The sequence below is a fragment of the Uranotaenia lowii genome, chromosome 3, assembly GCF_029784155.1.
Source record: "Uranotaenia lowii strain MFRU-FL chromosome 3, ASM2978415v1, whole genome shotgun sequence".
Lineage (NCBI taxonomy): Eukaryota > Metazoa > Arthropoda > Insecta > Diptera > Culicidae > Uranotaenia > Uranotaenia lowii.
In genome coordinates, this window is record NC_073693.1 from 185,754,585 (window position 1) to 185,781,486 (window position 26,902).

At 36.0% G+C, this 26,902-nt stretch overlaps 1 protein-coding gene across 1 annotated transcript in view; it reads right to left on the bottom strand.

The window, feature by feature from the left end:
- The window catches only part of LOC129756376 (uncharacterized), a 41,115-nt gene extending 14,213 nt beyond the window's left edge, over positions 1-26,902 (bottom strand). Inside the window, exons 1-2 of the mRNA XM_055753233.1 lie at positions 26,838-26,902; positions 11,599-12,084 (exon numbers count right to left, since the gene is read on the bottom strand). Of these exons, the coding sequence (XP_055609208.1) occupies positions 11,599-11,865 (267 nt within the window). The 5' untranslated portion in view covers positions 11,866-12,084; positions 26,838-26,902. The remainder of the gene's footprint in view (positions 1-11,598; positions 12,085-26,837) is intronic.

Genomic DNA, 26,902 nt, shown 5'->3' on the forward strand with positions numbered 1-26,902 from the left:
CTCATGTGAACGTAATCAAACGCAAAGTGTTACCATACATCAATCTAATGAAAAGTGTTGCTTCTCAAGGCTGGGGAGCACATCCATCTTCATTGCTGACAATCTACAAATCGTGTATTCGGCCAATAATGGAATACGCAGGAATATTTTTCGCTGACGGTGCACAAAGTATGCTCATGCAGTTGGAACGGTTACAATGGCGGTGCTTAAGAATTTCTATCGGTGCAACTAAAATTTGCCATACGGGTTCACTTGAAGTTCTCTGTGGTGTTACGCCCATGAATGTGAGAAGAACCATGATCACAGAAAAGTATGTAAATCGCAAGATTTCTGTCCAAAATTGGTTTGATTTCTATGCAGCTGTTCTTCAACAACGACCGCCGGTAACGAATATAGAAAAATGCATAAGTAGGTTATCTGGATATGCTCCCTTTACAAAACAGTACAGTGTTCTACCATGTTTTAAGTATCCATTAGAAATACAACATTGTTCAGTTGATATTGATCTCTCGGTGGCAATTGAATTACAACTTAACCGTACTCTCTCGGCATGCGATTGTGTACAACAAATCATTGACCGGAAATACCATGATTTCCACATATTGGCTACAGATGGTTCGAAAACTCAGGAAGGTGTGGGATATGCTGTAGTTTCTTTTTTCAACTCTATGGTAACCCGTAAAAAACTCCCTACTGAATGCTCGGTATACATGGCCGAAATGTTAGCGTTACTCGAAGCTACTCGCATTTTCCGTACTTTGCCACAAGGAGCATATCTTGTTCTCACAGATAGCAGAAGTAGCCTTGAGAGTCTACTCAACATTAAACCTCGATCCGTTTTACCTGAAGGGTGGTATAAGTTACGTAAAAACCTGCAAGATCTAAAATCATCAAGTTACAACGTTATTTTTTTGTGGGTCCCAGCTCACAAAAATGTTTTCTGGAACGAAGAAGCGGATAGGCATGCTAAACAATCAACAATCAACGGGGACGAAATTGAATTCCAGCTTACATACAGCGACATCGTGTTTCCCAGCAAACAGCGAGCAATTCAGCACTGGCAACAGTATTGGAACGAAGGAACGATTGGGCGGTATTGTTACTATTTGGTACCACAGGTGAACCTCTGTGCCTGGTTCAGTACTTCAAACCTCAACAGACGTGAAATTGTAATACTAAGCAAACTGATTAGTAACCACTCCAGATTGCCAGCGCATCTTCACCGGAACAAAATCATCCAATCAGCAGCATGTGAATGTGGTTATCCCGTTGCAGATCCCAACCACATATTCTTTTCGTGCCCTCGTTTTGAAGAAACCAGAGATGATCTGGAAGCTTTCATCACCAGAAGACAACTACCATTGGATATAACAACAGTGTTACATAATAAAAACATAGTGATTTTAAAAAAACTTTGTAACTTTATAATTACCAATAATATTGATATGTAATATTGTGTTCTATCACCAAACTTGGCCAATAGGGCAACTGCAAGAAGCCAAATAAATGTAGATACGAATTAAAAAAAAAAAAAAAGAAAAAAGGGGGTAAGTTGCAACAAACTCTGTAATTAATGAAAAATCAAATGAAAACGTTTGAAAATTTATAGTTTTTGATACATTTGTGATGTCATAACGCATAAAGCACCAATTGCAGTAATTTTTGTAGTAAATTTTACATTTTTTCTGTCAAAAATGTTTTAAAGAAAAAAGTGTAAATCTGCTGCATACATTTAGGGGTAAAAAATACTACAAAATATTCTATTACCTTAAATCATGTAAATAAATCTTAGGATGGATGAAATTTTAATGTTAACAAACGCATAATGCAAAACAATCATATCCCAGCATATGAAAACATGATTTATGAGATTTAGTTCTGATTTGCATTTTGTTGCATTTTGCCCCAAACAGCTAACTGAATTATAAAAATATTTATATAAAAAAAATTGGAGACTGTCCGAAAAATATTTATACACCAACAGTGTTGGTAAAGGATAATGAAAGCAATATAAAGTTTGAAGGTGATATTATTAAGCCAATCCGTCATACTAGGTTAAGTTTTTTACGGCATCGAAAAATGTAAAAATTTGTACATCTATTGCTTGATTTTTTGAAATTTTTATGAGAATCAAAAACTTTAAAAAACTCTTTCACGATGCTAAAAACTATGTCATCATCAATTTGTTATCATTCAATGATAACTTTATTACTGTATTTTGAAATAAAAATTGAATGAGTGTTGTGGTATACAAATGTTGCATCTAACCCTGCTTTTGCATGATGCCCCGTTTGACGGTAATTAACCTCGAATAATTTTTAACCCATTAAAAAAACTTTTGAAAAACTTCAGATATGCAAGCTTAATATTTCAACAATCACTCGGTAACATTTCAATATTCGATAGAAGTTGCATAGTGTCTGAGAAATTACAGTTTGCATGGAAAAAGTCCAAAAAGTCCGATTTTTTTAGAGTTACTGTATCTTATGCCACACATATTTGGAAATTTTGGCGTCGATTTTATGTACAATGCTGAAAGAAGTGGATGTGGATGTGATCTTGATAACTCAAAGTTTACATTTTCATTCACTGTCTTCAAGTAACCATCAAAAGTCTGCGGAAAATACGCTTCTAACTTATTTATATGCTAGCTCAGTGGTCGGCAACCTTTTAAGTCGGGAGAGCCAAAAACTTAAAATTTTCAAAAATTCAGATTGAGTGTACATTTTTGTTCCTTATAAAAAAATAAAAATACGAAAATACACAAATTCGCAAATAACTTTAAACCAATAAGGGTTCTAACTCTTGGATTTTTGTATTAAATCTGTTTCTGATTACCATTAAGAAACTGGATTTTCTTCTGGATCGTTAACATTTTTAGCATGGTTTGATTGTATATCAATTTTAATAAGTTGGCCAAAAGCTTAAAGCCATTTAAAGTTTAATTGAATACCTTGCATGATGAAGAAAAATGAAGATTTGAATGTTTTACAAAAGCAGAATAATTATAATTTCTTCGACAAAAAATAACAAAGTAAGGGACATAACAAAGGAAAATAAATTTTCTTAAAATTATCAAACTTTCTTAAGACATTCCTCATATTTAGCTGATCCTTTCAAAAATCCTGAAGTATGAGGTAAAATTTTAATCTTCAAAAATTATGATCCTGACAACTGGTAGAATTTTTAGAAATTCATGACATCAAGCGAACGTGTCTCCAGGATTTTATGCATCTGGAAAATTAAAAAATCTTATTTTATGTCACGTGTGATTCTTCAGTATCGTGACTTCAATTGAATGGAAAATTAAATTCAATACATTGTATATTATTCATCAATGCTTGCTAAACCTGCTGCTGCTTGACCAGTGTAAGAATGATGGACAATGCTACTGCATACATTTAGGGTAAGCTTGCCAGATTGCCCGGTTTTATCCGGGTTTGCCCGGATATTTGATGCAAAATTTAGAGAAAGTCCGGTCCGGCCCGGTTGCCCGGATATCGTGAAAAAAGTCCGGATATTGCCCGGATTTTTTCACAATTTTCACAAAGAAATAAAAAAAAAATCAAAGTTTTTTAGTAAGTTTCAGCAAAATCGATTATCGGTATGGAAATTTTCAACGGTTGTTTCAAATAATTTCGCTGATTGTCTTTTATAAACCTTTAAATATTTATGTGTTCCAAAAAGTTGTTGGAAGTCTGCAATTACATTAATAAAATATTAATTTCGATTTTTTTTGCATGTTTTGTTTGCTTTTATATATAATAACACCTAAATTTTGCCCGGTTTTTGCCCGGTTTTTGGATTTGAAAAATTGAAATCCATGCCCGGATTTTGCCAGGTTTTTTTTGAAAAAATGCCCGGAATTGCTAGGCCCGGATGGTAGTGAAAAAAATTCTGGCAACCTTAATTTAGGGGCAAAATATATATATACTTTGCTAAAAAATATTATTTACCAAAATGAATGAATTTTACCATCATTAAATTCCCTCTCACTATTCTCATTTTGTTTTTTCTTCAATCTTTACCATTTTGTATGATTTCTAGCCATTTGTCCTAGCCAGGCTTACCCTTGGAAAATCTCCCTATGTTTTAAATACCTACCAAAAATTTTATTTCAAGAGGACAATCAAAATAACATTCAAACTATTCATACGCAAAGGAAAAAAGTTGAACTTTTTTTGAAATTTTTAAAATCAAACCAAGTTTTGCCTATGTGAAGCTAATTTTTTTGCTTTCAAACGTAGAAAACGTAGAAAACTAGAGTACTATGGTATACGAGGTGTAGCCAATGACTTAATTCGAAGCTACTTATCAAATCGAAAGCAATTCGTGTCGATTGATAACACCAGCAGTGCACTTGAAAAAGTTGAAATAGGGGTTCCACAGGGAAGTAATATTGGACCATTACTTTTCCTGATATATATCAACGACCTAAGCAAGCTTCCCTTACATGGTACTCCTCGTCTATTTGCTGACGATACTGCACTTTTTTACCCTGACAAAAATCCTAACACAATAATAAGGAAAATGGAGGAAGACCTCAAATTGCTACTTCAATATTTCAACAGCAACCTTTTGTCATTGAGCTTTTCGAAAACTAAATATGTGATGTTCCATTCAGCACGAAAAATTGTACCTCCACACAATGATCCATTGGTTGGAAGGAGTACCATTGAAAAAGTAAATGAGTTTAAGTATTTAGGCATACTTTTGGATGAATCGCTTTCTTGGAATAACCATATTACTCATATTCAAAGGAAAGTGTCCTCGTTTTGTGGAGTTCTGTGGAAAATTAAACAATTTGTTCCACGTCATGTCCTTTTCAAGCTTTACTATGCGTTCATACATTCCCATCTAAATTATTTGATAGCTGTGTGGGGCAGGGCCTCTATATCGTCTTTATCTCGGCTTCAGACCTTACAAAACAGATGCCTGAAAACTATTTTAAATTTGCCTTTGCTTTATCCGACATCAGCACTATACTCAGACACGTTGCACAATATATTGCCTTTAACTCAGCTTTGTGATTTGCAAACAATGATTTTTGTGTTCGATAATCTTCATTCCACTGATACCTCTCGTAATTTGAAATTCACTGTAGTACCGCTCACCCACAATACCCGACAATCAAACTATTTACAATGCAGTAGATCTTGCTCGGCCTTTGGTCAGCGTAGAATATCTTTTACCGGACCTACTAAATATAATTCTTTACCGCAAGAAATAAAAAATTCTCAAAACCGTAACATGTTTAAAACGAAACTAATACAACATCTTAAGGAAACGCTGAACCTATAACAACCAATCATCATGCCAGTTTTTTTTTTGTAATATTTTTAATTTGTATTTCTCATTTTAATTTGTAATTTAAAACTTTTGAACTTTAATGATTAAGCAGTAGTGTAATGTTCTTAAAATTTTTTTTTTCTGTTATTTGTTAATTTTACTAAGTAAGCAAGAAGGATCTCTTAAAAGGAAACCTTTTTCTACTGAGATCCCTTCTCTACAATAAAACTTTAATCATAATATACATTTCCTCGCATTAAATATATTTGTGTTCTCAACATGCTTAAATTTTTTGCTCGCGTTTATTTGTAAACTTTTGCTGCCAGACATGTTGAGAACTGAAGTGTCCATTACCAGGGGACTCAGTTGAGTTTTTTGGTGTGGGGGAGTGTGGCGGGCCATTAAAAAAAAAAAAAAAACATTTTTCAGATATTGAAACTTTGGACTTAGTAATTTATGGTAATGTGGAATAATTTTAAACGATTTAAAATTAACAGTATACACACAATTTAGAGGCAAATCCAAAATGTTCTCTATAGTCATCTTATATAGAGATTGAATACAAAATTAGATTCCAGCCAATCGTAAGCCAGTATTCGAATTTTTGATCGAAGACTGCTAATTAGCCTCAGCACAGACTAATTTGGGATGATTTTGACCACTTTTTTCCATACTTTTGCGAAGTTTTCGATGTTTTCACAAACACCGAAAAGTTACAATCGGTCTTTAGGAAAAATTGGCTAATTCATATCCTTCGGTACGATCTTGACTTTGTTGGATTGGTTTCAAGCCATCGTATCCTTTGAGTAGAGAACTGATGCCAAATCCGGCCAAAACAGTACTGGGTGATCATGTTTGCACATCATGGGCAGCAGGCAACGGCTTAGGCACTGTCTTACGTAAACAGTAGTGCACATGAATCTCCATATAAAATAAGCGACATCTGATCCCTCTTAAAATAAAATATCTGGCCACATCGCCGAAAGCTTGGACAAAAAAAACCTCAGCACTGTTTTGTGGCGCAATGTTCAAGCTCGAAAGTGAACGCTTAGTAAAAATCCAACAAACCAATATTGAATTTGATGCCGATAAACGGTATGAATTTCTTAAATTTTGTTAACAAACACATAGTTTTTTATCTTCGAACACGACCCACCAGAGCAGTGAAAAAAATTGCTCATAATCATAAGTTCGTATGACGAGCTTTGAAATTTTTTGCATGAACTACAACAGCAATCACAATACTTTCTTGGTTGAGTTTTCAATTAGAAAAACTTTAGAAGAAACTTTGTTATGCTGATGATCTTAAACTGTTCTACGCCATAAACGGTCAGGACGACATTGATTTTCTGCAAAACCAGTTTAATCTTTTCGCATAGTGGTGCGACATCAACTGCCTGCCTTTGAATCGCAGTAAATGTGCAGTCATCAGTTTCTCTGGAAGGCGGCAGCCTTTTTGCGCGGAGTACTTCTTAGGAGATGAGTCCATTGCACGGGTGGACCACATCAATGATTTGGGCGTAATACTCGACCGTAAGCTGGAATTCAAAACACATACGAACTACGTCGTCGATAAAGCTTCTAGAAGCCTCAGATTTTTATTTCGAGTGGCCAAGGAATTCAAGGACGTGTATTGCCTGAAGAGCCTGTATTGCAGCATAGTTCGATCCATCCTCGAATACGCTTCAGCTGTCTGGTGTTCTTACTACCAGAACGGTAATGAGCGGCTCGAGGCTATCCAGAGGCGCTTTTTGCGTTATGCCCTCAGACACCTTAACTGGCAAGACCCGTTCCACATGCCAAGCTACGAACATCGATGTTGACTTATAGACATAGATACTCTTCAAGCCCGAAGAAATGCAACACGAGCTTTTTTTGTCGCCGATCTACTGACATCGCGTATCGATTGTCCTACGCTACTGGAAGCTATTCCTCTTAGTGTGAGACCCCATGGACTGAGAAACCAGGACCTTCAACTGTATGTCCCAATTCGATTGAACAACTATGGAGCCAATAGTGCATTCATCGGTGTAATGAAAACGTTCAACCGCTTTTCCGAGCTCTTCGACTTCGACGATTCGCGGGATGTTTTCCGAAGAAATGTTTTAAGAATTTCAAGAAATCGATAATTAGATGTAAATTTTATGTAACTTTAACTTTAAGTCGTCTACATATACCTATACTTGGTCCGTTGACTGAATAAACAAATAGACTGAAGAAAGCTAAAAGCTCCACGACAAAAGCTCGGATCAAATGGAATCGATTTTGACAGTTTTTTTTTCTAACGATTGGAATTTTGTGTTTCAGACGTCGCACACAGGGGAAAACGATGTAAAACGGTGATCAAAATTGTTTACGCCAAAACGGAGCGTTTTAGACCCATAGTGTCTTCGGGACATTTTACCTACATTTAAAGCACTTTAAAATGAGCTTTTGATAAAAATGATTAAATTACCTAGCAGTGAGATAGATAAATTATTTTTTGTATTTTTCATTTTAGAGCACTTACGTCTTTGGCTTTTCTTTTGCTAGGCGGTGTAGCAGTGAGACGTGAGAAATTGAGTAGTTCTGCCTGTTAGCACGTCTCACTGCTGGGGGTTCCACAAACAACGGAATCAAGTCTCATTTCAGAACAAGTTTTGAGTCACTTGAAATCGAACAGTTTTCTGGAACACACTTAATTAAAAAATATTGAGACTGAAACGAGTTAGATTGGAAAATCTATGAAAAAATAGCTGTTTTTGAACACCTGTTCGGTTGAGTTCGGTTCATTTTTTGGTTGCATTAGAATCAGGCAGGTTTCAACGTTATAAAAACATGGAGTTTGCAATGTTAAGTTGTTTATTTTGTAGCTTTATAAATGATTAAAGTTAGCTATTTTCAAGGAATCTAGAAGATTTTTTTTGCATTTAAAATTAGCTAACCGAAAAACAAACTCGTCAAGTATATTGTATTCTAAGTGGTAAGTTCCTTGAAAGTAGCTAACTTTAATCGTTTATAAAGCTACCAGATAAACAACTCAACGTTATAAACTCCATGTTTTTATAACGTTGAAACCTGCCTGATTCAAATGCAACCAAAAAATGAACCGAACTCAACCGAGCTAGAAAGATACAGGTGTTCGAAAACAGCTATTTTTTCTTAGTTTTTCCAATCTTACTCGTTTCAGTATGAATATTTTTATTAAGTGTGTTCCAGAAAACTGTTCGATTTCAAGTGACTCAAAACTCTTTCAAACATATCTTGCTTGAATAAGCTTGACCTGAAAAGATATCGTTAGAATACTGAAAATTTTGATCAAAAAATATTTTTTATTTTGAACCCTTCTAACTATTTTGGGTTAGCTTCTACGGTGTTGACGTCTTGAACAAAATTGCTACATTTTATACAATCTAAAAACTTGCCAAAGACATAAGTGCTCTACATGGGTGGCAAAACTCCTCAGATCGGCTTGTCCAGTGAAAGAGAGTGCAATTTTTTTTCGTCTGCTCCCCCAATCGGTGCCGGGAGAGATAAATCGCACTGAAATGAAGAGTGAGATTGTCAACACATAAGAGTGAGCGAGAGCATTCATATCCGCTGATGAAGAGAATTCCCTTCTCCAGAAAAATCTGTTGCGCAATGTGCTGAGGAGAATTCGAGAGCTAACTCAGTTTATTCTTGGTACGTTCACGAGAAAAGATGCAACTTTCCGAATCAAAGCTCCCAGGGGTGTCCTGATTTTCTAGAAGTCGTCCTAATCTTAATTGCTATTGATTTTGCAATAAAAACAGTTTAACCTCTCAAACCAATGGTAATCTTCGGTTCAGATGATATTTGAACGGTGTTTTTCGGTATAAACTAAAAGCCACCCACCTTCATATCTCTTCTGCAGCATAAATTAAGGCGTATACTGCACCGCTATTTCGCCTTAATTTATGCAATCTAAGAAGAGCTGCATTTCATTTCCACCAATCTACTGGGGTCCTGAAAAATCCTGGTTTTTGTTCTTCGCGGGGTCCTGTTTTTTTTATGAAACCACCTGTCACCTCTTCTTCGAATGCTTCCTTTTGTAAAAAAAAAGAATTCAAAACAGCTAACAGCAGTGGGCATGGTAGCGGAGTAGAAACTGTTTATATTTTTTCTACGTTGTGTGGTGGGAGTCTAAATAACTTTTTCCTTCTTTACTCTGAGGTGTATGACTGAAACACAGGGCGCTCTTTGTTTAGAATTCTCTTTCTCCCACTCGGATGCAAATGTTCTCACACTTGCCGTCCGAGTCACTTACAGCTCGTGTAAACTCGGGTAACGAGTGGAGCACGATCAGCGAAAGAGGATTACACTCGGAAGCCGAACTGAAAACAGTGTTGGTTTCTCCCGGCTCTTTGTTGGTTGAGAAGAGCCGACCAACCCTGGTGCTCTAAAGTGAAAAATACAAAAAATAATTTTTTTTATCTCACTGCTAGGTGATTTAATCATTTTTATCAAAAGCTCATTTTAAAGTGCTTTAAATGTAGGTAAAATGTCCCGAAGACACTATGGGTCTAAAACGCTCCGTTTTGGCGTAAACAATTTTGATCACCGTTTTCCCCTGTGTGCGTCGCTTCTCTTACATGAAGGTTCACTAGTAAACAGATGTATTCATTATGTCAGTAGTCACGAACGGCTCGGAAAACATGCCACACTCACAAATGGCTCGCAAAACCATTGCCTTTTTACCTACTTAATTTTACGGTAAAAATGGCTGTCCCCTTCTCGTCAACACTTTGGCCATCCCGAACTGTGGAAAACTGGTCATCCGGAAGCGCTTGGTAATCAAACTTACAGTAGGTTTCGTCATCGATGATAACGCACATCGATTTTCCTCACAACAGTTGATCATAAAATTTACAAGATCTTGGTTTGACGGTAGCAGTTGTTTTTAACTCCGATTCGTTTTCTTCTGCTTTTTATATGTCTTTAGATCCAATCTTACCTTGATAGACCACCAAGATAGGCGGTACTGAGAAAAGATCCCACATTTTAGCCATATTCTGAATTAAGGCAGTCTTCTTACTGGCGTAAGCACGCATGACTTTCCGGTCTAAAGTTTCGTCCACCGGATCAGTTTTCACCTAGATTTTTAGTATCTATGAAGTTGCTTTTCTCTCCATACTTTCGAATCGTTTTTCAAACAGCTTCAATGCTTACTTCTTTCTTTTTCGCTATCTGACTCAGCGAATTGTTGTGGAGGAACTACATTTGTGCACGACATTCAAACGCTTTTTCGGGGAAATGCTCCTCATTTTCACGAAAACTATGAAAACTGCAGCTCACTATACAAAAGTTTTTAGTTTAACTGTAAACTAACAACGAGGATCAGCCGTTAAACGTCATCCGGAAAGTAAGTTGTATCAAAATCATGCTTAAATATAATGGAACACCTATAGATCAAAGTTACCTTGGTGATCAAGGTAACCTAAGTTTACGGCAGTTGAATCAACCATGCAGAAAGTGGTTGAAAAAACAGAAGTTGTATTCTTTTTTGATATGTAATCAACGTGAAATCAGCCATGATTTCTTTATATGTACTTCTGCCTGTTGACCCGCATTTGCTGGTTGAAATCGAACAACCAAACAAAGTTCTTTTAGGGGGGTAGAGGGATGAACTTTATTTTTTCTTATTACGATTGAAAGCAACACAGTGCCCTAATCTTGTTTACAGTAGCTTTGACTGGGTCTCAACTTAGCTAAGTGTCTACCTCACTCGATGCATTTGATAGTGTTTTATTGGATCTATCTAAATTTAAGAAGCCCACAGTAAGCCCGTGCTTTCGATTCCAACAGGTTTAAGTCGGTGATGCTGAGGCCAATTGGCCAAATGAGTGTGACTTGTAGTCGATTGCCACTGGCTGCCATGCAACTTGCTCACTGAACAAGCCCATAAATTGTAGAGAGACTATAAATTGCTACCAGTAGGTATCACTAGCAAACTGAAGCACAAACAAAAAGGCAATCGTTGGTAAGCTGTTCTCCGGTCTGAAATAACGGAGGTAATTTCTCATCTCTAGATTAAATTTGATCCTTGGAATGCTTTTACCAATTGTAGCGTCTGTGCGCCGGGACGCGAATCTTTTGCCAACTCTGCATGTACACAGGACATCAACATAAGGAAGAATCATATTAAGAGACTCGGTTCACATTTTCAAATTGTTTCGGTTTGCGGTTAGTTGAGTCGAGTGTGCGAATTTTTATCTTGTTTAGACTTGCTTTTGGGCAACCAATAAACGAAAAAGCAACCCCGAACCCATGGAAGAGAAAAGATAGGTACAGAAAAAAACTGGCACTCACCACTGCAGTCTTGTTCGCCCACTGGCCAAAGTTGTCCCACACATACTGATCCAGGGTTGTGTGGGGCACTTGCAGGGATTTTCCGTACAGCGAATTCTGTTCGAAACCATTCTCCGGGGGGAAGACAGATTCTTCTAAATATTTAAACTGACTTTTTGTACTTAACAGTTGAACACATTGCTTCTTGCTCCAGGAGCTTTTCGCTGCATTATTGGTGGCATTGCTCAGTTGCTGGGTGAGGAGACGCGACGAAACTCCACGAATCATTGCGGGAAATATTTTCTGCTACTCTCTTTACTGTGTCCAGGGATTTCCTGTGTTTCGACTTGATTGCGTGTATAAATATGTATAGTGTTGTATAGTACGGAAGATCGATGTTGGGCTTTAAAATGTATCACTTGTGTAAAAAAACAGATGAAACGAGCACTACAAAATATGTGTCGGTAGTTCGATATGGTTGGCCGTTTGAGTAGGTCAGTAGCAGATCTGTAAAGAGAAGAAGGGAAAAATGTAGGTATTAATTTAAATTTCTAGAAATCTTCATTCCAAACAACAACATTTTGATGGTTGGTTCTGTAGGGAGAAATTTTCGTTTTAAACACACAGTCAGGAGATTCTGAACAATACCTACCAGGAAACGTTCTTAACGGAAAAACATGTTCAATAATAGATATATAGCAAACAGTGGAGCGGAAATCCAATTCCTGGAAAAGACTATCTTTTGGGATCCATCCCGCATTTCCCCAGGCTTCGGTTATCTCGTTGGCGGAACCATTTCACGAATAAGACGTTCGAAATGGGGAATGAATTTTTAAAGCTATTTTTGCTCCTTTTTAGCAAATATTGCAACTTTAGTGGGAGCTTTGTTGATGCTAGGCCGTGAGGTATACCTCTGTTCTACTATAGATTGTTATATTCATGTAGGGGAGATAAGGGCATAATGGCCACCTTAAGGAAAACGCTTATTTAACCATAGAAAATAGCTATAATATGGAGGTTACATTATTGTTTCGAGTTCAGACACTTGAAAAGCCTATTTCCTAACAGGCTGAAACGTGAAAAACTAGATAGTTTGATAATCTATAGTTTTTGATATATTTGTAATGTCGTTATGCATATAGAACCAATTGCAGTAATTTTTGGTTTAGTTCGATTTGAATTCTACATTTTTTCCGTCAAAAATGTTTTTAGGCAAAAGCAGAAGGGTGTTGCATACATTTGGGGGTAAAAAAATACTACAATAAACTCTACTGGCTGAAATCATAAAAAATAATGTATGAATGGATGAAATTTTGAAATTAACCAACGCGTGATGCAAAACAATCATTTTCCAGCATATGGAAACGAGATTGAAAAGGTGAAACTTTGGTTTGTATTTTGATGCATTTAAGCTCAGTCTGGTAACTGGATTATAATAATATTTATTTGAAAACATGTTTGTGATTATCCTAAAAACATTTTACACTAACACTGTTGGTATGCGATAATAAAGAAAAAAAGTTTGTAGGTGAAATCATTTAGCAAATCCGTCATACTGGGTAAAGTTTTTTTATGGCATCAAAAAATGTTAAAACTTTTTCATCCATTACTCGATTTTTTAAATTTTCTATGAGAATCAAAAACTTTAAAAAAGTACTATCTCACGTTGTGAGAAACTATGTTATCATCATTTTCTTATCATTAAATGATAACTTTAATGTTTTTGGGAAAATTATCTGACTTCCTGGGATTTTACACAAAACAATCTGTGATGGTTTTTTTTTGTGATTCTATTTCCTTTAATTTCTTTGAAAATTCATGATAAATTGGGTCCTTTTTTATCCTTAAAATGTGTTAAATCAATTGAAATTACCAATCTTATCATACTTTTTTTAATTCAAAGTAAAAAATCTAAATTTTATTTTGCCTAAAAAAATTATAATTTTGGAAATCCACTCAAAATTTATAAATTCTGCAAAATCTGTGAATTTTACAAAATTTGGTGTTCTGTAACACAGATTCTTTGATGAAAATTTGCTCAAAATTCCTTGAAATTACAGACTTTTTCTGTGATTTCAGCAACCTTGCATCTAACTTTGCTGTTGCATGCTACCTCGTTTGACGGTATCGTTCTGAGTATGACTATAAGAAGGAAACAAATATTTAGGCTTGAGAAATTGTACCTAATATTGTAGGTGGTCTTGATTTGGCTTACCATGTGATTTCGATGATTTTTTTTAACAAATTGCATCAATAAAACATGCAACAAACAAACAACCTTACTTTAAACTAAACATACGAATTGTTTTTCTTTTTCGGAATAATTTCTTAAACACTACGATCGAGTGATAGCCGATCTGTCCAAACTATTCAACATTCTTAGCCTTTTTTTTTTGTTAAAAATAACTCCCTCTCAAAAACGCAAGATTGAGATTGGATTTGTGATCCGATTTTGTTCAAACCATGCCATAGTTTTTATTACATGATTTTGTTGTTAAAAACTCTATAAATTTTTCCCAAAATACTGAAAAAAAAACTCAGCTACCTATCTGCGATAAGATGCAACAAAATGCATGTCAAAGTGACGCTTTATGAATCTCTTTTCCATAAGATTATCGACATTAAGTTCTCATCCATCCAAACATTTTTTTATGATTTCTGTTTTAGAACTGTTACTAATACATTTGCCCCTGAATGTATGCAGCAACTCATGTTTTTTTCTCATATCAACAGCAGACAGAAAAAAAAACTCTTTTTCATAAGATTATTGGCATTCAATTTTCATTCATTCAAACATTTGTTTTTATGATTTCTGATTTAGAACTTATTGTAATATATTTGCACCACAATGTATGCTATGTCTCATATTTTTTTTTTCATAACAGTAATAGAAAGAAAGTTTTCAAAATTTTGTTGAAAAAAAATTGGTGTTGGTTTTATGAGTTTTCATTATATTTTTCAATAAAAGCAAAGTTTGTTTTCAACTTGCAAGTAACCCCTTCGCCTTGGTAAGGCGAAAACGCATATTTTTGGGTTTTTAAAAATACCTGAGGAAATTGAGGAAACTAATAATTTTTCTGTAAGGTCAACGTTATTTCCCATCAACCTTAGCTCTTTTACAAAACTTTTTGTGTCTGCAGAAATCTGTAAAAAAACCCTTTGAAGTGAAAAAAGTTACCTGATGTCCCATTTGACAGTATTTTATGACTCAACATCGCTACACTCATTACACTTTTTTTCAAAGATCGCGGAACCTCTAAACATGATTTGTTTTAGTCGGCCCCATACAAAAGTTTGTTCTCCACATCCTTATCTACCATTTGGAGGGTGAGCCCCCAGATTCCCAGAAATTATGCAATTTTGGGACACCCTAGTCTACAGTTAGGAGTAAAAACAAAAATTGTAATTGAACAGCTAGAATTTCTTCGAAACAAGTCATGAAAAGAAGCTTTCTGCAGTCCAGTCCAAGTAATATGAATTGGAGAAATCTTGGATCAAATCATAAGAAATATTTTTCTTTATCTTGTAACTCGAACCTGTTCGTGGCATTTTTTTAAGCCACGTCATAGAAAAATTCCTTCAACGAACAAAGTGACGAATACTCGATAGCAAGCAACAGTCTTTCGCAGTCTCTGACTGGGCGATTGGGCACGTTTTATAAACGAACACTCAATAGAGTCAGTTTACGAGACGCTTTTCTTAAGCAAAAATAAAATAATAAGCCAAACAGCCCTGTGTGTGTGTTCTGTGTGGTATTCATCCGACCGAACTTGAATCATCTGTATGTAAAATTGTTACACCGGAACCTTCCTGGCAAATCCTCTCCAGCAACAGCATCCTTCCGCTGGCTGGTCCGTATACTTAGTTATTTGCCCTTTTTTTTCGTTGGCCCATGAATGATAAAACGTGATCCAGCGCTGATGCTAAAGTATTAAACTGTCGCGCCTGTTGCACGGCGAAGCTTTTCTTCGAGTGCCGAATATAATACACTCAGTGCCGAGAAGGGGGAAAAAGACAGCTTAACGAGAGATGAAAAGCGCCACTTAAAGACATCAAGCCCTTCATCGAGCGCCCATGTCGAGGGCGTTGTGGCTTTCGAGCTGTTTGAGTTAAACAGGTTCTCGAAGGAAAACCCCGACATTTTCCCCTGACAGCATATCCATCGATAACAAAACAAAAAGTGAGTGTTAAAGTTGAGCTACTGCCTCACTTCCAGGGCAGGAAGGGGCTAGAACACTTGAAAGGTTGATAAACACGTTAAGTGTTGGACTTTGGCTTCGAGTAGGTGACACCAAAGTTACTTATAATGGTAAAAAAAATGAATTTTAAATTTTCATAAATTAAAACTTTTACTTCTTATATAAGAAAACTAAATTTATAATGTTTGAAAATGGATATGTGCTCCTTAGAGCAAGTTTACTCGTGTTGGGAAAAAGCGGTAGAAATATTGACACTTGTAGCATATTTTGAAAATTTTATCATGCAGAAATGTTTCCTAGATCTTTGGGCGTTTTATTTTTTTTAAAACACTGTTTCTATTTCAGCCGAATGTGATAGAAATCGAGCTAGTTTTGGATCACAGCATGCGAAAATATAACACGTGTAGTAAAAAAATTTGAAGGCTGCAGATCTTGAAAATGTTTTTACATGGTAAAGTTTTCAAAATGTGCTACAAGTGTCAAAATTTTTACCAATTTTTCCCAACACCAGTGAACTTGCTCTCAATCACCCTTGTGTCCTGAGAGTTAAAATTTTAATCAATTCAATGCGAGAAGTAGGCGATGGTTAGTTGGTATCAAATGTGTTTTTTTTACTCGGCCGCGGGAAACAGAAAGTTTTAGAAGTTTGTGTATTTTGTTATTGTGAAGTTTTTCATTTTTTTTAATACGTGGATAAAGCGTAGTGATAAATCATTGCATGTTTCTTTGTTTGTGCCCGACCCGGTTCTCTGTTGATTGCATCCAACTCCAGCAGTTGACATCGTTGAATGATCCGCTTCAAGAGAAAACACACTTCCTACTTCTACAATTGATAAGTTCGTTCCATATTTCTTATTCATATAATTAAAATACGGGAATTTCTATTTTAGAATTATCAAATGCCTACGAAATTTGGAAATTCTGATAATTGATTTATGAAGAGACGTGAGTTGATCCCCCGCATTTTGTGGGGAGCGTAGGAGAGTTTTTTTTTATTGCAACCTACTCTCAACTAGAAGTAAATATTGGAATCATTATCAGGTTTGATGTTTAAAGTTGAAATTACCATCATTTCCATCCACAGAAGGACGAACTCACAAGGGTCACCATCAAAAAGCACAGTAAATTTTAGCAAATGTGCTTCCAACGTGAACATTTTAAACACTTTTTTTTTACAGTACAAGATCTCATGTAAAATTTGGGCCAGATCGGATCACGGGAAGGGGTAGCTGAACGAGCCTAAAGTTTGTATGGGATACATATTGAGGCAGTCTACTGTGTATGTATCATAAGCGTAAGCATAAACAATTGCATGTAGTTCAATGCACATTTTAAGCAAAACAAACTATAAATGTTACATTACTTGTAATTTTTTTTTCAGTTATTTTGCAAATATCTGTTAGGTTTTAGAATTTTACTACACAAACTATATATCATCGTACTCTAAGTAAGCAATTGTTTTCAAGATGAAGGCTATTTTCGTTGTTCAAGTTTGCCGAAAAAAAAATCTGTGTTTTGACGAAAAAAAATTCAAATTTTCTGTGATTTTACCCAAAAATTCTGTAACGGTTTTCTGTGATGCTTTTTCCATTAATTTCATTCAAAAATAGTGTCAAATTGCCTTTTTTACATATTACTTAAGAAAAATCAATTAACATTACCAATTTTATTATATTTTTTTTTTTTTTATTCAAAGATTATTACCAAAAATTTCTATTGACATAGAAAATTGATTTAAAAAAAAAAAACCTCAATATTTTAAAATTCTGTGAAATCTGTGAGTACTCCTAGTACCGTCAACTGGGGCAACATGCAACAATTTTCAACTTCAATGGCTTCTGAAAATCTGATAACCACAGTTAATCCTACCCCTTATGCATCGAAAGTTTTAAGGATGATGGGACATCTAATAGACGTAGTTAGTAAAATTATTGGTTTCTTTAGTTATTTTTAATTTTCTAAAAATATGCGATTTTCACCCTTCTTAGAAAATCTTGCAACAAACTTTGTTTTCAATGAAAAATCTTATGAACACGTATGAAAATTTATATTTTTTAATATATTTGCGATGCCTTACAGACTATTAAGCATGAAAACACCAATTGCAGTAATTTTTTGGTCTGTAAAAACAAATTTCCACATTTTTTTTCTGAAAATAAGGATGCTGCATACATTAAGGAGTTAAATATTAAATATTTATTTTAAGAAATTGAGTGATTGCTCGAAAAATATTTTTACACCAACAGTGTTGGAATAGCATGAAGAAACCAGTAAAAATTTTGTAGGTAATATAATCAAACCAATCGGTAATACTGGGTAAAGTTTTTTATGGCATCGAAAAATGTTAAAATTTGTACATTTATTGCTCGAATTTTCAAATTTTATATAAAAATAAAAAACTTTAAAAACAAGCTTAAGATGCGGGAAATTATGTCGTCATCATTTTGCAATCATTAAAAGATAACTTTTGTATAATACATTAAATTAAAAATTGATTCAGTGTGGTGTTATATAAATGTTGCTTCTAACCCCGCTGCTCCATGATGCCCCGTTTGACGGTATTCTGTGTTCTGTGACACAGATTCTGTGACGAAAATTGGCTCAAAATTCTGTGAAATTATAGATTTTTCTAGGATTTCGGCAACCTTGCCCATCATGCCACTTGACGGCATTTTCACAATTTTTTACTCTTTCGACGATTCTTGCTCTGTTTTAAGAAGAAATTCAGCAAAGATTCCGATTTTCCTAATTTCTTTTGATTCTCATTTGATGATTTTTGAAATTAAGTCGATTTTTATCAATTTTATTTTTTTAAGAAAACACCAGATTTCGAAGTTCTATACATTTTGAAAGCATTTGGTATCAAAATTAAAATTTCAATTTTTCCAATCTCCCTTGGTCCGCCCTTTGGTTATTTTTGAGGGTAAAAATACCGAAACTTTGAGCACTTTGAGGCACCCCTAAAGGAAATCTAATTTAGCTGAAATTTTGCACAGGTCTGTTTTTTGGGCCAATCTAAATACAAAATGTATATTTTCGGTTTTCGAAATTCGGCATGAATCATTCGGCTGTGACCCTTATTTACATATCAAATTCGATTGCTGATGATAATTTCTATTAAGATTGTAGCCTGAGGACAGTAAAATTTTGCACTTGTTCTAGCTATTTTTAGAAAAAATTACGCGAATTTCATGATCATCGAGATCCTTGAGAGATCTTCCAAAAAGTTTTGAAAGTTCGATACGATTCAGTCATTAAAAAATATGTGCACACAAACAAAAAGATGCTTCAGTTAAATGTGTAAAAACATTTAACAATGGCAAAAATGACAGAGCTAATAAAATTAGAAGATGGATCTACAGGAAAGCAGGATAGTTTGAATTTTTAATAGAATACCTTCAGTTTGAAAAACTTTATTTTCAAAGTTAAGTTTTAACAGTACTTTTCAGTGAAATTCAAACAAAATAGTTGATAATTAACAACACACCTTGGCCCTCGAATGATGTGGCTATTTCAGTTTTTGTGGGCTGCAATGTCACTTTACTTAATTATTTATTTAATTCGAGAGTTATATCAAGAAATCCCATACATAAATCAGACATGGTGCAATACAGCATTACTGAGCTACCACTTCACCTGGCAACATGTATTTAAATTGAGGAACAATTATCTCTCTCCAACGATTGATTATTAGCTTTTTTTCTTATAGTTACAAATTTGAGGGATAACTTTAGAAATTATTGTTCATGATAAAAAGTAAAGATGTGTTAAGTAAATTTCTTTGTAAGAACCTTAACATTTTAAAGGTGCTCCAACTTTAGTGCCCAATGTCACATTTTTGTTATAAAATACTTTCAATGTCTTTATTAATCTGTGCTTCGATGCGTTACGATAAAACCGAACAAGTAAACAACTTTTGTTGCGATCCACTCACTTCAACCATCATACCACTGAAGGTCAGAGTATATTAATTATTTCACCTTCCCTCTTTTTAATCAAGTTCCGTTTTAGCATTGCTTACCGTATCTGAAGAACTGAAGTGATCAACAAGCTCAGAAATGGAGATCTGAACTGATAGAAAATATTTAGCTTCAAATACTGTTGAATTATTTCAAGAAATTAGTTGAAACGTTTTCATCAAACCTTCAAAATTAGTGTCATTATCCCGGTTATCAAAGGTAGAATCAAAATTGAAATTCTGGTTTCAGAATCAATTTTGATGAATTTCAGTTGTGAATTGTGTATAAGAATTCGATATTCTACAATTTTCACATTTGAATTGAATTTATCTACATTATTGTAAAAAAAAGGCAATGTGTTATCTCGGGCGCCATGCCGTGAATCGATTCCCGGAATCCAGCCTGATATTAAATTATCATCAATCGGTGGTGTGCTTGATCGTAGTTCAGTTACACGCGAATTGAATGGTTCATTGGTCTGCAGCTAACCGGTTACGACTAGTTATTCAACCCCGAGAATGGACGCTTTTCAATTGAGCTTGTTTTTTTTGCAGAACGAACACTCCGACGAGAGATGACATTGGCGGACCTTGGACTGTCGAACGCTGATACCGATAAGTGGTGCCGATCGTTGAGAAAAAAAGAATCCTGTGCACCCGAAATTTCGAAAAGTTTCGACAGCGAAGAAGGTAGGCCTTTCATCGTGTCTCTATTCGTGCGGTCTCCAGTATTTCGTTCCAGATGATTACATACTATCAGTCACAAATGGCACTCGCTTGATCCCACTGCAGCATCCGCGAGTGCAAAGTCCACTCTATGATTGTTAAGAATGTGTATAAACGGCTAATTGACGCCAGAGGAAGGCACAGTTTTGGCGCAACGCAAAATTGGGACGAATAATTTGGATTTACGTTGAGAGAATTGAATAAATTTTTTCATGTCATTACATATATCTTTGTTCTATCAGGTGCCTTCAGTGGCGACCATAAAAATTAAGTTTAATTTCACTTTTTCGCTTTTGCTAACTATTTTGGCCCACAAATTGACAAAGCTGGTGATGAATTGAATGTTTTTGCAAATTGAATTCTTCATAGAACAATTTTATTTGTAGATAATAATCAAACGACTGGTGGCATCGAAACCGGTATTTTTGAAAATTTTAAGGATATATATATTGGTGATGAATTTTTAAAAAAGAAAAACATTTATCTTCTAATCAAAATCTGCAACAACGGAATGTTGTTTTTGTAAAGATATCTAACTGGCGTGCGTGTATGTTTGTATGTTCGGATTACAACTTTTACTGCATCAAATAAAGGGTGTCCACGATGAAATTGCCTACTATAAAATTACTCTAACTTTTTAACCGTTGGGTAGAATTTAATGAAAATTAGGGTGAATTTATTTCATAGTGCATTGTTTACATCCTGCAAGTTTAAATTCCTGTGATCAAAATTCGTGGAAATGGAGTCAAAAGAACAGCTCGTGCATGATAAAATCTTGCACATTCATCACGAGAACAAGGATCTGTCTCATGGTTCCATTGATTAAACGTTGGGAATCGCAAATTTCACGGTGTCGCGAGTGATTAGGCGGTTCGAGGAACGATTGACCACCGATCGGAAGCAGTGAAGGAAAAAGTATTCCGTACAACACCAAAAACAACAACCGCGTAGTTGGGGCCTTCAACCGAAACCCGAACGCCTCCGTTCGGGATGTGGCTAGAAGCTGCACCTAAACCGAAGTTTTGCCCAGAAGGCCAAAACAAAGGCTGGGCTTCGAACGTTCAAGGTACAAAAGGCCCCTAATCGCGACGAGAAGCAGAACAAGTCCACCAAAACCCGTGCCAGGAAGCTGTACCTCAACATGCTGACGAAAGTTGAATGCTGCATCTTCGTCCTCGAAACATATGTGAAGGCCGACTTCAAACAGATCCCCGCAACCTGTTTTTCACGATCAAGGATGAGCTCAGCGTTCTGGAGCATGTCCGAATGTCCGCACTCAGAAAATGTCCAAATTTGCGAATAAATTCCTAGTTTAACAAGCCATCTGCACGTGCGGGAAGCGGAATGCACCTTTCGTAATCCAGGACACGATGAACGGACAGGTGTACATGAAAGAGTGCCTCCAGAAGCGGCTGCTCCGCACACGGCGGGCAAAAAGCCTAGGGTTGCCAGCCCCGAAGTTGCAAGTCAAAGAAAGGAGGAAGACCGGACCACGGTCGAAGTAGAATGCCCTTTCGGCGGAGGGCCTTCGAGAAGTGTGCATCCCATCCTAGCAGTAAAGCATACAAAGTATCTGAGTAGAACACGCTCCATACGAGGGAAGCTGCGGGGATTAGACTTGACCTTCGCAGTCGAACTCGTAGGGTGAAGAGTATTTACACCGCGGAATACTCTCGGATAGAGTAACTTCACGTCGCGTCGTCGGCGGATGAATCATTCGACTCGGTGTAGGATGACGTCTTCGTCGGGAATCATCCGAGTAGTTTTTCGAAAAGCCCCGGACGTGTGCTGTGACAGGCGCGAGTCTAGGATAAGCTGCTCTCGATTCGGCACACGGACGGGCAAAGTGGTAAGGGCATCGAGCCAAACCAAGCGGAGCCAAGATCTCGAGTCGTTAGAAGAGAGGTCATTGGTCTCTTGCAGTATTCTCGAACAGAGGCGGAGCGCACGATAGTCGTGCAAACCAAGGCCGGACCTCAAGTCGTCAGAGGTAAGGTCCTTCGTCTTGAATAGTAACAAGAGGCATGGTATATATGCTGGAGTTTTGACTTGAAATTGAGTTAGCCGATGAGCGCTTAAGCGCAGATTTGGTCTCCCATCTTACGTACAGCCTTCGATGCAGGTCCGGATGGGAATTATGACCATAGGCTCCAGGTGGACTTTATGGCGTATGGGTACTTAGTATCATGAGTCGTCCAATTGCACCCATGGACTCAGAGTAGCATACTCGGGGGACTCGGTCGCTCGCCGTGCCTTGGAATGCAATCCGTAAAAAGGATTTACCACATTGGTGATCAACTAATAAAAAAAAGAAGCGGCTGCTTCTTCTCCTGAAGGCCAACAACGTCCCAACAATCTGCTGGTCAGATTTGGCCTCATACCACTACTTCAAGGACGTGCTGAAGAGGTATGCGGACAATAAAGTCAATTTCGTGCCGAAAATGTTCAACCCACCCAACACTCCGGAGCTCCGCCCCATCGAGAAGTACTGGGCGATTACGAAATGGTGAGCGAATTTCGTTTCAAATTCTGAAATTGAAAAGTCATGCCGTTTATTGACCTTCTTCGGTAAGTGAAACAACATTTTTTCTATTTTTAAATTCACGTAACGTTACGGGTTACTCTGGGGGCATCTGAATATGGGTGAAGAAAAGTAACCCAAAACGTTACGTAAATAAAAAAAAATGTTTCACTCGCCGAAAAAAATCAATAAGTTAAAACCGTGAAAAATAAAGATAGTGAAATTCTGTCCAGTCAAAAGACCTTTTATTGCATTTATCTACTAGCAATAAATTGAACCCGTCTATTTTAGTGCTGCATTAGTTTACACTAATGAGTTTATATACGATTACGCCCTTTCGAGAAATAGGCCTTTGGAAATTTGATTTGTAACTTTTGAATAGAAGGAACTGTTTTAAATCAATTTTGAATGTCAGCTTTTGAAATTTAACATACTTTTTTGAAGATTTTTTGTTCGAGCTTGTGCGTCTGTTCTCTGTGGTTGTATGTAGCCTAAAAATGCCGAAAGACAATGAAATATTTGGACCAATAATTTTGAACGCTTCAAAAATTTAATTTTTTCCGGCTTTTCTGGGTTTGGACCACTGCACTGTGAGATAGTCTGAAATTGCTTTTTCTGATTAAGATTATTAAGATTGCTTCATTGTTTTCCTATACTGGTAACAAAACTTTGAAACTGGATTTTGAATCTTAAAAATTATACTGGTTGCTCATTTTAAATAATTAGAAAAAAATTTCAGCTTTGAATTTAAAAACTGGTTTTAGACCGAAATTTTGCCTGTTGCAGTGTGGGGATCTAAGCAAGCATCGTTTGCTTGAAGACGTGTTTGACAGCCGCTCTCAAAAATTTTCAACATCGTAAATCTTCATGAAATTTAGGAGGAAAAATTCAAAATCACAGTTTGAAGGAACAAGAGGTTCAGTGAAAATTATAGAAAAGTAAGAACTGAGAAAAACTGAAAGCTGATATCAATTGTAATAAACAAAATGTCTGCAAGAAAAAACATCATACAAATCCTGTTGAATGCAAAAAGGTTGAGTTACCTGTGGGATTGACGTCAAACTCTGGAAGTTTCGGGTGAGATCAATCCATTTTATTTTTTTTTGTTTTCCATTCTTATTTCATCTTTACAAACTGAACATTATCAAATCCAAAATAACCAAATGAAGCGTTTGGTAGGGAACTCCACGCTTCATTCCTCCCTTGTTCCTGTATCTTTTGCGTTTTACATCTCATGGTTGGCCTGGCCGTAGTATTTAGTATCTGCAATGCATGTTCTATGTATCAGATACTTTTTTTTTGTCTCTCTTTTGGCTCAGACCTATCGATCCAGAGATGCCAAGTCTTGTGGATTTTGACTGATAGTTGATAGATAGACTATATGTTGAAAAGAAAAATGAGGAACGCAAGTTTATCATTTTCCAGGACGCATACAAGTATTGGCCATGTTGGTGTAAGAAGAAGAAGAAGAAGAAGAAGAAGAAGAAGAAGAAGAAGAAAAAGAAGAAGAAGAAAAAGAAGAAGAAGAAGAAGAAGAAGAAGAAGAAATTTGTCCTGTTGCAGTGTAAAACTTGAAAACAAGATTGAAAAGTTTAGATAATTCAGATGAATTTTAAACTTTGACAAAAGTTGTATGGGAACGTAAATAGTGTACCTATTTAAGGTTGCTAGATTTTTTTCAGCACGTACACGGGCCGGGAAAATCCGTGAAATTTTATATAAAAACTTGGCAAAATCCGGGCATTTGATTTAAAAATTAACGATCAAACATCCTGGCAATATCGGGGCAAATTTTGTCTAACCCCCGATATTGCTTAACAAAATTCAAGAAAAATAATGATATAAAAGTTGTTTTCATCAAAACTTATCGTCAGATTATCGTATTTTAGGCTTCCAAAAACCTTTCATGATTGTTTTTATGAAACTAGCCCAAAAAACTTCGTTTCGGAGGCGTTTATTAAAAAAAAATCTACAAATCAATTTGTTTTTTTTTTCGATTTGTCAAATGAAGTGAATAATTCCGGGAAAAATGCGAACATTTCCCAATCATATCCGGGCAATTGGGCCGGGCTAGACGGTTCTCAAATTTTGTATTAAATATCCGGACAATCTGGCAACCTTAACCTATTTTAATGGAACTAACTTTATATCCAGTTTAATCAAAAGTATCGAAAATATATATAGGTACCACTAAATTTAGGCATATCTCATGTTCTTCCTTTTCGTTGATGCATGGTTGTCAGAAAACGTGTTAAATCTGGATAGATAATATATGATATTTATTATAACAAAATATTTAATCATTGATGTATCTTCAATTTTCTAAAAACGTATTATTGTTATTTACGGAATTTAAATTACACGAAATTCTTTATAAGCATGCACCTATCAGTGATTATGAATCACGGTTTAAAATGTAATAACTAGAAACTCTTCGTTTCAAGCCTTTGTATGTTTTTTTTTCCAGTTTACGTAGCTACAATTTTTGTATAGTATCTTCTCTGATGAAAGGGCAGTCTGTTTATCGCGGTTTTTTATTTACACTCTTCTAGCGTAAATCAAATAACTTCAGCCATACCGGTCCCTTAACAAAACAATCAAGTCTGTTTAGGCAGTGCTTCACATTTCAGTTCAACTCAAGAGTTTGGATTCAAATGGAAGAAATTTGTCTCGGATTGGTTTGATATCATTATCGATAGTTTTCAGCTTCAGGTCAGCAGTTTTGAAATTTCTTCCTCAACAATCTTTCCGACACGCTAACTAGTTCTTGACAATGATTATTTATACAACAGATTTGATTCATTGGTGACATGCGTCTAGTAAAAACAAACACAATTCACTAGCTTATAAATGTCAGTATGTTACAATCTAGGTACACGTTGCAGTGCCCACCACTTGCTGCATGTCTACGTACGCTTCAGACATTTAAGAGCGATATGATGATTGGCCTGCTGCGTGTCGTCGAACCTTGAGTGAGTAGGTAGGTAGGTAGATTGTCGTTTACCAGAAGGACCCCGAGAAAAGTGCAGCCACGTTCAGTCAATCTTTGTGCAAATTGTGCATATTCGAGATTGTTCTGTTTTCACCGTGCTTTTTCGACCATCATTTTGATTGCCATTCCGCATAAATTTTTCTTCTCCTTTGCATCAATATCCTCCTATGAGGAACGAATATGAGAGAAGTTCGTAAAGCTGTTTGCTTCCAAAGTCCAAAGTCCACATCTTCTCCTTTCGCACAGCAGCATCACTGGCACAGTTTCGAATAAATAAAATATGGGGGAATCACACATTCGGTAGGTCTTAAAAAAGCGGGCAAACGACGACGTGCGACAAGGCCGGCCGTCCATTAACGATCGGTGTGTTCAAATAAAAAAAAAGTCGGACCTGATCAAAATGTGAACATGGGACACTGTTGCAGAATCGCGAATCAAGGGAAGAAAAACTGACTTATTTGAAGCTAAGAATGAAAGACGTTTTGCATTTCCAATGAACAACGACCAAAACGCACTGCAAGAATGCATCAACCAGCACACTTAAAAGCATATTGAGGCAGGTCATGTCGATACAATTCGTGGGGATGCACATGTGCAACTGAGTTGTTGGTTTTTATCGTAGCAGTTTATTTTGACACATTTTAATTCTGTCAAAACATTTGGTTTTAAAAATCCCCCAACAATACATCCCAAGGCTGTTGAATCTGTTGAAAACCCCCCGGTTCAAAACAGCGCAATTGGCGTTATTCAGCAGAAACCACCCATCCAGTAATTAAGATCTTCACGTAAGCCCAGTCATGCAAGGTATCATTCACAAGCCACCGTTAGACTCAAACTTATCAATAAAAAAATTGAAATTCTTACATAAATATTAGTCGTAAGGTTTAGTTTGAATCAACAACACCCAGGTATCTCTTATTAAAACAGGG